The sequence below is a fragment of the Ascaphus truei genome, chromosome 4 (genome assembly GCF_040206685.1).
Source record: "Ascaphus truei isolate aAscTru1 chromosome 4, aAscTru1.hap1, whole genome shotgun sequence".
Lineage (NCBI taxonomy): Eukaryota > Metazoa > Chordata > Amphibia > Anura > Ascaphidae > Ascaphus > Ascaphus truei.
This window is the reverse complement of record NC_134486.1, coordinates 71,593,661-71,606,375: the sequence shown is the minus strand read 5'-3', so window position 1 is coordinate 71,606,375 and position 12,715 is coordinate 71,593,661. Positions and strand designations below refer to the sequence as shown.

Below are 12,715 nucleotides of genomic sequence, written 5' to 3'. Positions count from 1 at the left end.
GTATAGAGTTTTTGGTGAGTATATATCCATGTGGGTTCCTTTAATAATTAGCAAAATTTAAGTAACAGCTTCTTAATATTCTTTTAATAAAAATTAGTAGAACATACAGAAATATATTTGGTCATGAATACTGTAGTATTGAAACTGCAAGGGCTTAGGCTGCGCTTATAGTGCCGGTGACAGGACGTCGCGTCAAAACAAATGCATTGTTGCCGTCTACGGTGCTTATAGTGGACACGACGGCGATGGCGCGACGGAGTGACAGCGCTGCCAAAAATCTGGTAGTCACTGGTATTTGATTTTTGAAGAGATGGTCTCCACATGTGACTGGCTAAAAGCCAATCAGGGAGCTTCTCCGCCCGTCTGCCTGCCCCCTTGCTGACGTCACTGGCCTTGTAGCCAGCGATGTTTCCCAAACATTACTTATAACTTTCACACTGGCGACGGCTACGGGTGACGTCATTGGTCGCATCGTCGGCTGTATAAGCGCAGCCATAGAGACTACAGTAGGGCCCATATTTACCAAGCATTCTTCTGCCAAAAGACACTTTCCGGCACTTAATGACATCTCACAGCTCACTGACTTGAGAACAGTGCCTTATGGCAGAAGACTACTTAGTAAATAGGGCCCCTGAGTCCCCTAGAAATGTTGTTATGATAAATAACTTGTCTACTTCACTTTGTGCCTATGGAAGGCTTTCCGAAAGCTTCGTATTACAATCTGAGTCGAGCCTGCACTATGCTCCCTGAAAAGGGATTTTGATTGTTTTCAATGGCCGGTGTCAAAAGTTCCCAATTCACACGACTATATATAGTGATACTTACTTGGCCGCCTATCTACACATTTTAGATATTGATTTAAATTAAAAAGGGAAAAGTAGGTCCCAGTGTGGACTGAAACGCCAATCTCTTTAATAAAATGCCTTGGGTCATTTCCAGGACATGTGCGTGCCAATGCCTTTCTATTACATTGGCCATTATCCTTGATGGTGCACCCTAGTAAGTAACTTCAGATCATTGTGAGAACGCCTTTTTCAATACACGTATGCACTTCTCTAAAAAGGGCAGGTCAAGTGTCACGTCTCCTTTTTATTGGACTGCAGCATCCAGGCCACAAAATGAGTAAGAAAAAAGTAGTCATTTTGTTATCTGGTTTGAGATGTATCCCTCGCTGTGAATACTAATAAGGTGAGCCAGGTAGTCTTTAACTGGTAACTGGAAAGGGAAAAAGAGAAGAGTTATAATAGGACAAGTCTGAAATATTTGTGCTCTTACAGTATCTCTGCAGATTGGAAAATACAGAGGTTCAAAGGGCACCGTTACAATACTCACTGCACGGCACTGCTACGGTAAGTGAAATAGCTGCAGTTTTCAAGTGAGATTTGGGGATATTCTGTTGAACCATTTCCCCAAAACACTGTACTTATGTGTACTGTGCTTATCGCGGACTGACGTTGAACAAATGCTTCACCATATAAATCATCACACTGCATACAGTGCGCTGAATAAAGGTAAGGTTTTTCCTATGTAGCGTCTTCACGTAATAAAAGATAAACCCATTTAAATAACTGCTGCATACACTGTATTTCAGAACAAAGGCAAACTGGATTGCTCCCTCTTCATAATCTACAATGAATTAGTCAGTTCTTGCTTCAGTTTTCCCAGGTTAGACGTTGGTGCATGCATGAAAAAAGTTTGTTTCTTCACTTAGCTTCTTAAAAATTTTTTTTGACCGATTTGTATTATTCAGTTTCCAATCTTAATATCAAGAAAATGTGAGTAACTTGTTTTTAACTGAATCAGTGCTAAAACAAAATCCCTGTTAGACATGTCAATCATACAGTATACTGCAATAATAGCAAGGAGTAAAATACCCAAGTAATAGCCACAGAGTACTTAGCAGTTCTCAATCAGTCATGTGCTCATTGCATAACTGCAGCCAGTTACTTGCTATTTTGACATGTTTATATTTTCCTACATTACAACACACTGCTTTTTATTTTTATGCGCCTCAACCAACATTAGTGCCATAGATTACAGCGAGCTGCATTGGGGGGTTGATTGCGGCTTCGCACTGGACTGCCGTTTGAATGCACAAGAGGAAAACTAGGTACTGTATCTAAACCGGTAAGTGTCTCAGAAACTGGGGGTCCCGGAAATAAAAATAGCATAGTTCAGCTCTGGAGGACCCCTTGGATTCAATTCTGTACAACAATCCATAGCAAAACTGGGCAGCATTCCTGCTTTATGCACGCTCTCCATACATTAATATCTAAGATACAAACTAAATTATGAAAAAACCTAATCACATCCACTAATCACCAAGTGCACTAACCAAACTTAGTTTCTTTACAGCTGTATTCCCAATGCAGTTATACTTAATCCCAAGGTTTCTGCTCGTCTCCAGATTCTGTATTCCACTTACACACATGTAGCAAACATTACTGCACCCGCTGGTGAGCTCATGGGTGAAACAGTGCGTTAAACCCTCCCCTCTCGTACACGGCCGAGTCAAAATAATGGCTGCTGTTCATGCATGTGTATGTCCTGCTGCAACGTGCCAGTGAGAATAATAACGCTGGCAACATCTGCAGATTGAAAGATTTTTTTAGTTGTGGATATTGTATTGATTTATTGTTTATTTTTTACTTTCATACCCTAAATTTGACATGTGCTGCTGATGTTGCCGCGTTTGCTGCACTAGCTCTGCCCCCTTCCCATAAGCTTCTAATTAAAAACAATGGCCGCTTCTCCTGCTGGCGTGTTGTGTAGTACGTCCCGCTGAAACGCGCCAGTAGGAGTCATATAGTTTGCGACATCTGCATATATTCATATTGTAAAGTGCTGCCTAAATTGTCCGTACTATATGCTATCGGAAAGATACTATAACAAGTTTTGGAATTTTTTTTACAACAATTTGTTGTGATACTTATTAATAAATGTACATGACGGCTCTTCTTATGTGCCTATGATCTTCCATGATCTAAATAGCCATTTCTTCTGGTTCTTTACAAAGTTTCACCAATACTGTACTTGCATTCCCTACTACCCCACCCCCCCGACCCCCCCACCCCCCTTACCAAATGCCAAACAGGAACATCCCAACAAATGCCAAATGTTATTCTAAGGCTGTCCATAGGGACTTCAGCCGTGCGGAGGGGCGCGGAGGCTGAGGGAAAGCGGGTGCTTTCTCTGGCCTTAGTCTGCACTCCATCCGGGGGCGTGTCTTGGGGCGGGCCAGTGACGTCACAGAGCTCATTGGGCGAACCGCTCACGTGACCGGCCCTCTGCTCCCCTCAGCGCGCAAATTTAAATCTGTCTCATCAGCCTCCGCACGCCTGCGGAAGCGTGCGCGTGCCCCTGCTAAAGCCGCTCTCATTGCGGCTGCAGGGGCTCACTGGTAAGCGCAAGCGCGGCTCAGCGGGTAAGCACTGACCATGCCCGCGGCCTAAGAACTCCACATTTATAATAAAAAGTGACTCTGCTCACGTTGACATGTTAGGAGCTAGAACATCGGTTAATGAGGAGGAATAGCTTCACAGGCACGGACCACACTTACTTTTGCATGCTTCTTCTTTAAAGCATTGAGCTCTTTCTGTTGCTTCTTCAGCTGCTTGAGGTACGCCTAAAAAAAATCCCACGAAATCGGCTTTTAAAGTTCTGACAGTTTATTACTTTAAAGCAAGCGCAGTATTTAACATATTTCATTTTTGGCCGCTGTGCTCTGCTTTTTTTCGCTCAATTGGATCTACTGCCATGTAAAACATCCCTGTTTCCCACTTTCGAGATTTAAAGGCGCAGTCCAAGTGACCTTTTAATTTCTTATTTTTTTTTTTACAAAGGGTTGTTTAGAAAGGGGTCTTATTTCTGCTTCCCAAGATACTTCCCGTAGGGGAAGCCGGTATCTTGGTGGAGTTTAAAGCCCCTGGTCACGCGGGCCAATAGGAAGTCGCACTGGCTGACGTCATGGCTTCCTATTGGCTCACAGGGTGTGGGACCTTTCAGGGGCGGGTGCGGGAGGGCACAGAAGAGAAAAGAAGGGAGCGAACGATAGCATATTTTTATTGAACACATACATGCAAACCCCATTTGGCAAGCACTCACAGTATACACTATTAAGAAACTCACCTTCATTTGTTTCAAATCTTCAACCCTCACTTGAGGAATAAGATCGATAGCTAGAAAAAATGGCCATAATAAGAAGTGTATAATACAAGTAATTACACAATTATGACTGTAAATCTTAATATCAAATTAAAATGGTAGTTATTTTCAATAACAAGATGTTGGTTTTCACTAGTGCCTTCACTCACTTACAATATAATGGTCATACTACAGTAATTACATATAGGAGGCTGTTGCTTATGGAAAATCAATGTCCTTAATGGGATTTATATAGATAAGTACAAATGTGTTCATGTTGGTGAGGCTGAAGTCATGTGAAACAAAAAAATCTCCAGGAATTTTCATCCCCCAATTTTAAACCGTATGTGTTGCTTATTACCGTATAAGTTTGCACTGCTATCAAACATCTTATGAAAGCCGAGGTCTCAAATGGGTACATGGTTTAGTTTGAAGCGGGCTAATGCACACTTGAAGATTTTCACTTCGTAGGAGAGGACAATACAAATGGATAACTGAGAACAAATCCACATCCTCGTCCATCTTTCAAGCGAGGGTCACTCAGAATTGGACCGGGAGAGCAATGGACATCTATACTGGATATATACTCTGTGAGTGGGTTTACTGGCTTTGCATCTCACCCCAGCCTATGCTTAAAAGCTGTGTTTAAGCATGAATTGGCTTAAGGGTTGCTCGTGTAATATGAGCTTGAGACAAAAGGTGGCACTGTGTGCTCATTTGCATGTCATTTCCCAGAATCCCTTGCTGCAGTGGAAGTGCTGTGTGCTGGGCGATAATGGTGAAAGACAGGGCTGCAGACCTGTCTAAGACATGCAAATGAACATACAGTAATATTTACAGTTGCTATATATATATATATAAATATATATATATATATATATATATTTATTAGTGGCTTGCTCTCCAAAGCAAAACATGAAAATGCCAGGAAGAGTAACAATATAATTGTTCAGCTGCTCAATTAATCAAGATAAACCAGTAGCAGCTCAATGGTTTACAATTGGGTGCTGTTTACAGTTTCTCCATGTAAAAGAAGGAGTTTGTCGACTTGTTCCTCTAACTCTCAATTGGTACTTTTAGTTTAACTTTGGCTCTCAAGGTATATTTGCCTTTATATCTCAACAACTGAAATACTCTGCAGACAAATCTACATACCAAAGTTGTACAAAACCACATTGGTTTCTTAAAATCATTTCCGTAACTTCATTTTGACACTCATCTGACCAAGAGTGAGTCTCCTAAAAATATATTCAGCAAAGTTTACCTGGCAATAGGCAGCTGGCACACAGGAAATCAGGGCCATGTTCACTAATCAGCGCTATTCCATTAGACACCTCTGGATACCGAGAGACAACTTACAGCCTATTCATGTCAATTGGCTGTAAAGTGTCTTCTGGTACTGGAAGGTGTCTTATGGAACAGCACAACTTAGTAAATACTGGCCACAATGCTAGTTACTAAGTTAATAAACACAGAGCAGATGGCTATTTTTATGAGACTAGGAATATAGAAGAATCACAAAACCTGCTTAACATTACCAGTCTTCCCTATAATGAATTTCTGAAACGCATCAAACAGCTCTCAGCTGGCAAGACTTTAGCAGTAGGACCTGAAGGGGACCAGCATTTAAATCCAACACGTTTCCCATCACAACTCTCAAAGTTTGACTTGTTTATGGGATCTAGGCATCTAAAACGTATGTGAATACTATTTAAATTGATTTTAAACAAACACATGGTTTTCGGTCTGCTGCTCCTTTTGGATATCTTTTTCGTTGGAAGGTTACAATATGCAGATACATCTGGAGTACTAATTTAATTTCCAGGTTTTACAAATATTGTAATCAAGAAATCTCAAACAAAAAAAATGCTGTGAATAATTGTAGCTGGAAAAAGACATCAAGCTGTGAATATACTGTATGAAATGTTATACAGTACAAGGCTTAAAAAGCAGTAGGGAAAAGCCAGCAGCATGCTACAGTAGCTGTATAGGGATAGGTATTAGCAGCAGAAAGAGTGATGCCACTGTATAGATCATTGATAAGCCCTCATTTAGACCAGCACAAACTGGGGGGCATGGACTGTCGCAGGGTTTACAGAGGCCCTTCGCGATTCCCAAAGGCACTTAAATTAAGTGCCGGGGAAGCTGCGAAGGCCTCTCTAAACCTCACTTACCTTGGCTTCTTAGACGTGATGTCATGACGCCGACATCGGAGCCAAGGTTAGAGGGGGCGGGGGGGAGGGGGGGGCACGAGAGAGGGGAACTGCCAGTAGGGGGCGCAGGGAAAAAAGTTTGCGCTCCCCTGATCAAGACTACTGTATTTAGTTCTGGCGACCATAACTCCAGAAGGACATAAATAAATTAGAGGTTGTCCAAGGAAGGGCATCAACATTGTTGCATGGTGTATATTGTAAAACTTGTCAGGAAAGACTAAAGGACCGCAATAGGTGCAGCTTGGAGAATTGAAGGAAGATGGTGATGTGATTGAAAGGGTTTGAACAGGTTACAGGAGGGAAGCATATTTCAGAGAAAGCGAAGTGTTGGAACGAGAGGTCATGCACTGAAGCAAGCACAGGGAAAATGTGAGGAGATGGTGCTGGGTTCATGGACTTGCCTCCCAACAGAGGTTGTAGAAGGTAACACAAAAAAGGGAATTCAAACAGATAGGACAATGTGCAGACTAGGTGACCCAAGTGGTTATTTTTTGCCATCAAATTCTAGGTTCCTCGGTTTATCTAACTAATGAAGTGCCCGAGGAACCTGACACCCTTACCTCTGCAGTGAAAAGGGCAAGTTTACCTTTTTTAACTTCAGTCCCTGTGCCAGGAGCCGCGGTTGCGGTTGGCCTCAATTCAGAGCTGCTTTGAGGAGTTACATTTGTTTTGGCATTATTGGCCTTCCCTTTCTTGTCATTCTTCGAGGTGTCATTTGGCACATCTGCTATATCACTCTGAAACAGTAATTGTCATTGTTAGTGACCGCAACGACTAGCTCATCTCTATGTGTTTCCTAAAAATATGGCGTACAGAGGAATATTAATTCATAATTGAAAATTGGAATGCAGTTTGCTGTTTACAAAAAAAAAACCCCATACCACTGGGTAGACAAAGAATCGTGGGTTGCCGTATTGGTCCTTTTTTCCACGCAATAAAATAATAAAGTAGGAGAGGGAGGTAACCGTGTGATACCATTTATTTGGACAAAGAGATAGTAGATAATGTACTATTGGGTTTATTTTTGTGAGATTCCCTCATTTTTTACACAATATGTATACTACATGAATTTGCCCTGCAGGAACAAAGCACATAAGTCCTCTCTGCACAGTTTAAGTATGCAACAACTCTTTAATGAATACGGCAAGACGTGTTATTTTCATAGAGCAAAGCCATTCTTGCGGCTTAGTCAATAGGCCTCAATGTCTCACTTTTACATAAAAATACATATACATTTCTCTAAACTAGTAGAATGTTATGATGTATAAGTAAATATACTCGACATATACATGCACTAATACATTAATAAACATATACATTATTATATTTATACACAAACACAATATAAAGCATAAATATACGAGCTTTGAAAAAGCATACAGAACATTTCTATTGCTAGTACAGTATATATATATATATATATATATATATATATATATAGAAACCCTGTCTTCCCATAAGAAAAGGCACAAAAGCAGCAACACTCAGATAAAGCAAAAAGACATGTATTAGCAGTTACAAAACAGCACACTATAAACCCAACGTTTCGGTCCTAGGCAGGACCTTCCTCAGGGGGGTGCTCAGGGAAGGTCCTGCCTAGGACCGAAACGTTGGGTTTATAGTGTGCTGTTTTGTAACTGCTAATACATGTCTTTTTGCTTTATCTGAGTGTTGCTGCTTTTGTGCCTTTTCTTATGGGAAGACAGGGTTTCTATATTGATTTCTATGGAGCATGCACCTTGACTTTACATTTGTTGCTTGGAGTGCTGGCTGCTGCTTTTTGTTATATATATATATATATATATATATATATATATATATATATATATATATATATATATATATATATATATATATATATATATATATATATATATATATATATATATACACACACACACACAGTGGTCGACAAATCACCAAAAAATCTACTCGCCGAACAAAAAAATCTACTCGCCACCTAGTACCAGACGTGTGCTGCTTGGGCCAATAGGAGCTCGCCACGATGTTAAATCCACTCGCCCGGGGCGTGCAAATGTATGTATAGATATAAATATATATATATATATACAGTGTTCGACAATTGTATACATTTACTCGCCCGGGGCGGGTGGATTTAACCCCCGGGCGAGTAAATATTGGCCCAAGCAGCACACGTGTTTTTTTTTTAAATTCCCCCGTTCGCGCTGAAATTTTCCTGCTCGCGCTGAAAAACAAACAAAAAAAAAAAAACTCCCCTACCTGACTCCTGATTGGCGCGCGCTCCAGGCTTTGTGGGCGCGCGGCCAGGCTCTATATGAGCCCGCCCCCAACGAGCGGCCATTCTGCCTGGAGCTCTGTTGGAGGGTAAGTACTCTCCATGCTGCGGCCCCTCTGCTCCTTCCCTGCGATCCCCCTGGTCCCCACATGGCTCCCTACTCCCCACCGCGGAAGCTCTCCTGTCCCCTGCTCCTGTCCCATTCCCCTCCTCCTGTCCCATTCCCCTCCTCCTGTCCCCTGCTCCTGTCCACTCCTCCTGCTCCTGTCCCCTCCTCCTGCTCCCTTCCCCTCTTCCTGCTCCTGTCCCCTTCCCCTCCTCCTGTCCCCTTCCCCTCCTCCTGTCCCCTTCCCCTCCTCCTGTCCCTTTCCCCTCGATCCACCGATCGATGTCAGGGGCGGGAGGTCCCCGCTGCTGCAGCCCGGTTGGCTTGCGGGGGGGGGGGGGGCTCGGCCCTCACCACGTGCCTCCCATGCGTCCCCCACCTTCATGATGGCGCAGCCGCCGCATGAGGTGGGGGGATGTCGGCCTGGCCCCCCCCCCCACGAGCTTCATGCCGCCGCGGGCTGGGGGGGAAGAAGCAGCCTGCAGCTTGGCCGTGCACTGTGACATGCCGGCGAGGGGAGCAGGGCAGTGGCGGCCACGGCGGGGCTGACTGTCACCTGGGGCGCCCAGTGGGGGATACCTCGCCACGTGCCTCCCACCCACCCTGCTGATTGGTGGGGGGGGGGGATGTCGGCCTGCCCCCCACACGAGCGGAAGATGGGCGCGGGTGGGTGGGGGATTTGCGTGGTGCTGGCCGCGGCCTTTCCTCCCCTGTGTGTGTGAGAATGTGTATGTGTATGTGTGTGTGTGTGTGTGTGGGAGAATGTGTGTGTATGTGTGTGTGAATGAATGTATGTGTGTATGGGAGTATGTGTATGTGTGTGACACTAGAGGTCCCCCCAGTTAGTAACCCCCCCCCCAGTCAGTAACCTTCCCCCCAGTCAGTCACCCCCCCTGTCAGTCACCCCCCAGTCAGTGTCAGTCACCCCCCACCCCCAGTCAGTGTCAGTCACCCCCCCACCCCCAGTCAGTGTCAGTCACCCCCCACCCCCAGTCAGTGTCAGTCACCCCCCCACCCCCAGTCAGTGTCAGTCATCCCCCACCCCCAGTCAGTGTCAGTCACCCCCCACCCCAGTCAGTGTCAGTCACCCCCCCACCCCCAGTCAGTGTCAGTCACCCCCCCACCCCCAGTCAGTGTCAGTCACCCCCCCACCCCCAGTCAGTGTCAGTCACCCCCCCACCCCCAGTCAGTGTCAGTCACCCCCCCACCCCCAGTCAGTGTCAGTCACTCACCCACCCAGTCACCCCTGCCCCACCCAGCCACTCACCCAGCAAACCACTCAACCAGCCAGTCACTCACCCAGCCTCTCTCTCTGTGTATCACCCACCCTCTGTGTGTGTCACCCACCGTTTCTCTCCTCTGTCTCCCCCACACTCTCTCTCCCCCCCACACACTCTCTCTCCCCCCCACACACTCTCTCTCCCCCCCACACTCTCTCTCCCCCCCACACACTCTCTCTCCCCCCCACACTCTCTCTCTCCCCCCCACACTCTCTCTCCCCCCCCACACTCTCTCTCTCCCCCCCACACTCTCTCTCTCCCCCCCACACTCTTTCTCTCTCTCCCCCACTCTCTCTCTCTCTCTCCCCCACACTCTCTCTCTCTCCCCCCCACTCTCTCTCTCGCTCTCCCCCCCACAATCTCTCTCTCCCCCCCACACTCTCTCTCCCTCTCTCCCCCACACTCTCTCTCCCTCTCTCCCCCACACTCTCTCTCCCTCTTTCCCCCACACTCTCTCTCCCTCTCTCCCCCACACTATCTCTCCCTCTCTCCCCCACACTCTCTCTCCCTCTCTCCCCCACACTCTCTCTCCCTCTTCCCCACACTCTCTCTCCCTCTTCCCCTCACTCTCTCTCCCCCACACTCTCTCTCTCCCCCACACTCTCTCTCTCTCCCCCCCCCACTCTCTCTCTCTCCCCCCACTCTCTCTCTCTCTCCCCCACACTCTCTCCCCCACACACTCTCTCTCTCTCCCCCACACTCTCTCTCCCCCACACTCTCTCTCCCTCTCTCCCCCACACTCTCTCTCCCCAACTCTCTCTCTCCCTCTCCCCAACACTCTCTCTCCCTCTCCCCAACACTCTCTCTCCCTCTCCCCCACAATCTCTCTCCCTCTCCCCCACAATCTCTCTCCCTCTTCCCCACACTCTCCCCCCCCACACTCTCTCTCTCCCCCACACTCCCTCTCTCTGTCACTCACACTCTGGATCTCTTATTAACCCTATATATCTTAACTGCCTATACTACACCGAACTACACACACACACACACACACACACACACACACACACACACACACGTAACAAGGACTAATTGTAGTATAATGTAATACAATAAATACATTTGTCAAAAACGAATGTTGTTCTGACTAGGAATTTATTAAATGTATTTTATTTATATATTTTATTTTAAAGCGGGGTTGGGGGCGGGACTAGGTGGCGAGTAGATTTTTTGGTTGGGCGAGTAGATTTTTGGGTGATTTGTCGAACACTGTATATATATATATATATATATATATATATATATATATATATATATATATATATATATACACACACACAGTACTAGCAACAGAAATTGTCTGTATGCTTTTTAAAAAAAAATCTCTAGAAAATTCATTTTCTAAATGGTTACTCAGTTATGGAAGTTATTCAGTCTAATGCACAGGTAATTGATGTAGTAACTTTCACAGAAATGGATGAAGTTACAGTACTACGGCCCATTATATTAAATAGGTTTTGGTAACACAGGAATGTCGTAAAATGCACTTACGGTTTCAATACCCATTGCCCTCATCTGGTCTGCTCTTTTTCAGTGATAGAAAGAAATTGTCTATCTATATATATCAGGGTATACCTCCTGACCTCAGGGGGTGCTTAAGCCGTGTCCCCGGTAGTCACAGCGGTGCACACTGCGGCGTGCGCGCCACACACCACAGCCCTCTATGGGGCAGGCCCCAGTGGCAGTGTGCGTGTGGGCAGGGAAGACAAGAATGCGCAGGGAAGACAAGAATTTTGTCTTCCCGTGCCACGACGAGGTGGCGCGCAGCTAATGGCAGGGCAGATATGCCCTGTCATGGCCCCGCCCCCCCTGCACTCCCCTGGAGCTCTCTATAGACTGCCGATCACGGCTGTAGTCGCTGCACACACCGCCATGCTGCTAGGCGCGCGTGCAGCTGGAAGGACCGGGGCCATAGCCTTACTCTGAGGGGACTGTGGTGGCCATGTTGGAGGAGACAGAGTAAGGAGCTATTTATATTTACACTGTAACGAATCACAGTCAGTGTTGGAGGAGCATGCGGAGCGCACAGACTGTCCTGGGATCCAATGAGTTGTCCCAGGATTAGGACAGCGGTGACCAAGCGGAGCGGGACGGACTACAGTGAGGAACTCCTCACTCTTCAGAGACCACGTGTGCGGCTGCCGGTGGTAAGGAGAGAGGGGAGTTGTGTCGGAGGCCTGGCATCGTGGGACACTGCATCTGCCTCCATACAGGGAGTGAGGCCTACATTGCCCGAGAATTAGAGGGAAGGTACCCAACTGTGCACCAACAACACTAAGTGGGGTAGCGCTACCTTTCACACACTATTGTACTGTGTGGATGACACGGACTATCCCAGGCTGTCTGGGGTAGGACTGGAAGGAGGGAGAAGGGGTATTAGTATTCTCGCTGTAATAGGAGAAGGGAGTGTATGGACTGTTATCATTGCTATTGTTCCTCTGTATATTATGTTTATGCCATACCGGTAAAAGTTACTGTGGTTTATATATATTATTGTGTGAGTGATTATTTACCCAGAGTAAGGTGGAGGCGCTGCACCTTGCACCCCAAGCGCGGAGGCTCAGGCCTTCTGTATACCACACAGGTTAGCACCCTAACACCACATACCTACTCTTATCCCTTATGGGGGGTAGGGAGGGGGGAGGATAGGGGTGTTACATATACATATATAAATAAATATATAAAAAGTGCCTACTAAAATTATCCAACAAAAAAC

At 45.8% G+C, this 12,715-nt stretch overlaps 1 protein-coding gene across 5 annotated transcripts in view; it reads right to left on the bottom strand.

Moving 5' to 3' along the window:
• PLCB4 (phospholipase C beta 4) overlaps positions 1-12,715 on the bottom strand; it is a 335,443-nt gene that overhangs the window by 59,586 nt on the left and 263,142 nt on the right. For all 5 annotated transcript variants that reach the window (XM_075596024.1, XM_075596022.1, XM_075596021.1 and 2 more), the window contains 3 exons: positions 6,943-7,093; positions 4,129-4,178; positions 3,560-3,625 (listed from right to left, as the gene is read on the bottom strand). In XM_075596024.1, the coding sequence (XP_075452139.1) occupies positions 3,560-3,625; positions 4,129-4,178; positions 6,943-7,093 (267 nt within the window). The remainder of the gene's footprint in view (positions 1-3,559; positions 3,626-4,128; positions 4,179-6,942; positions 7,094-12,715) is intronic.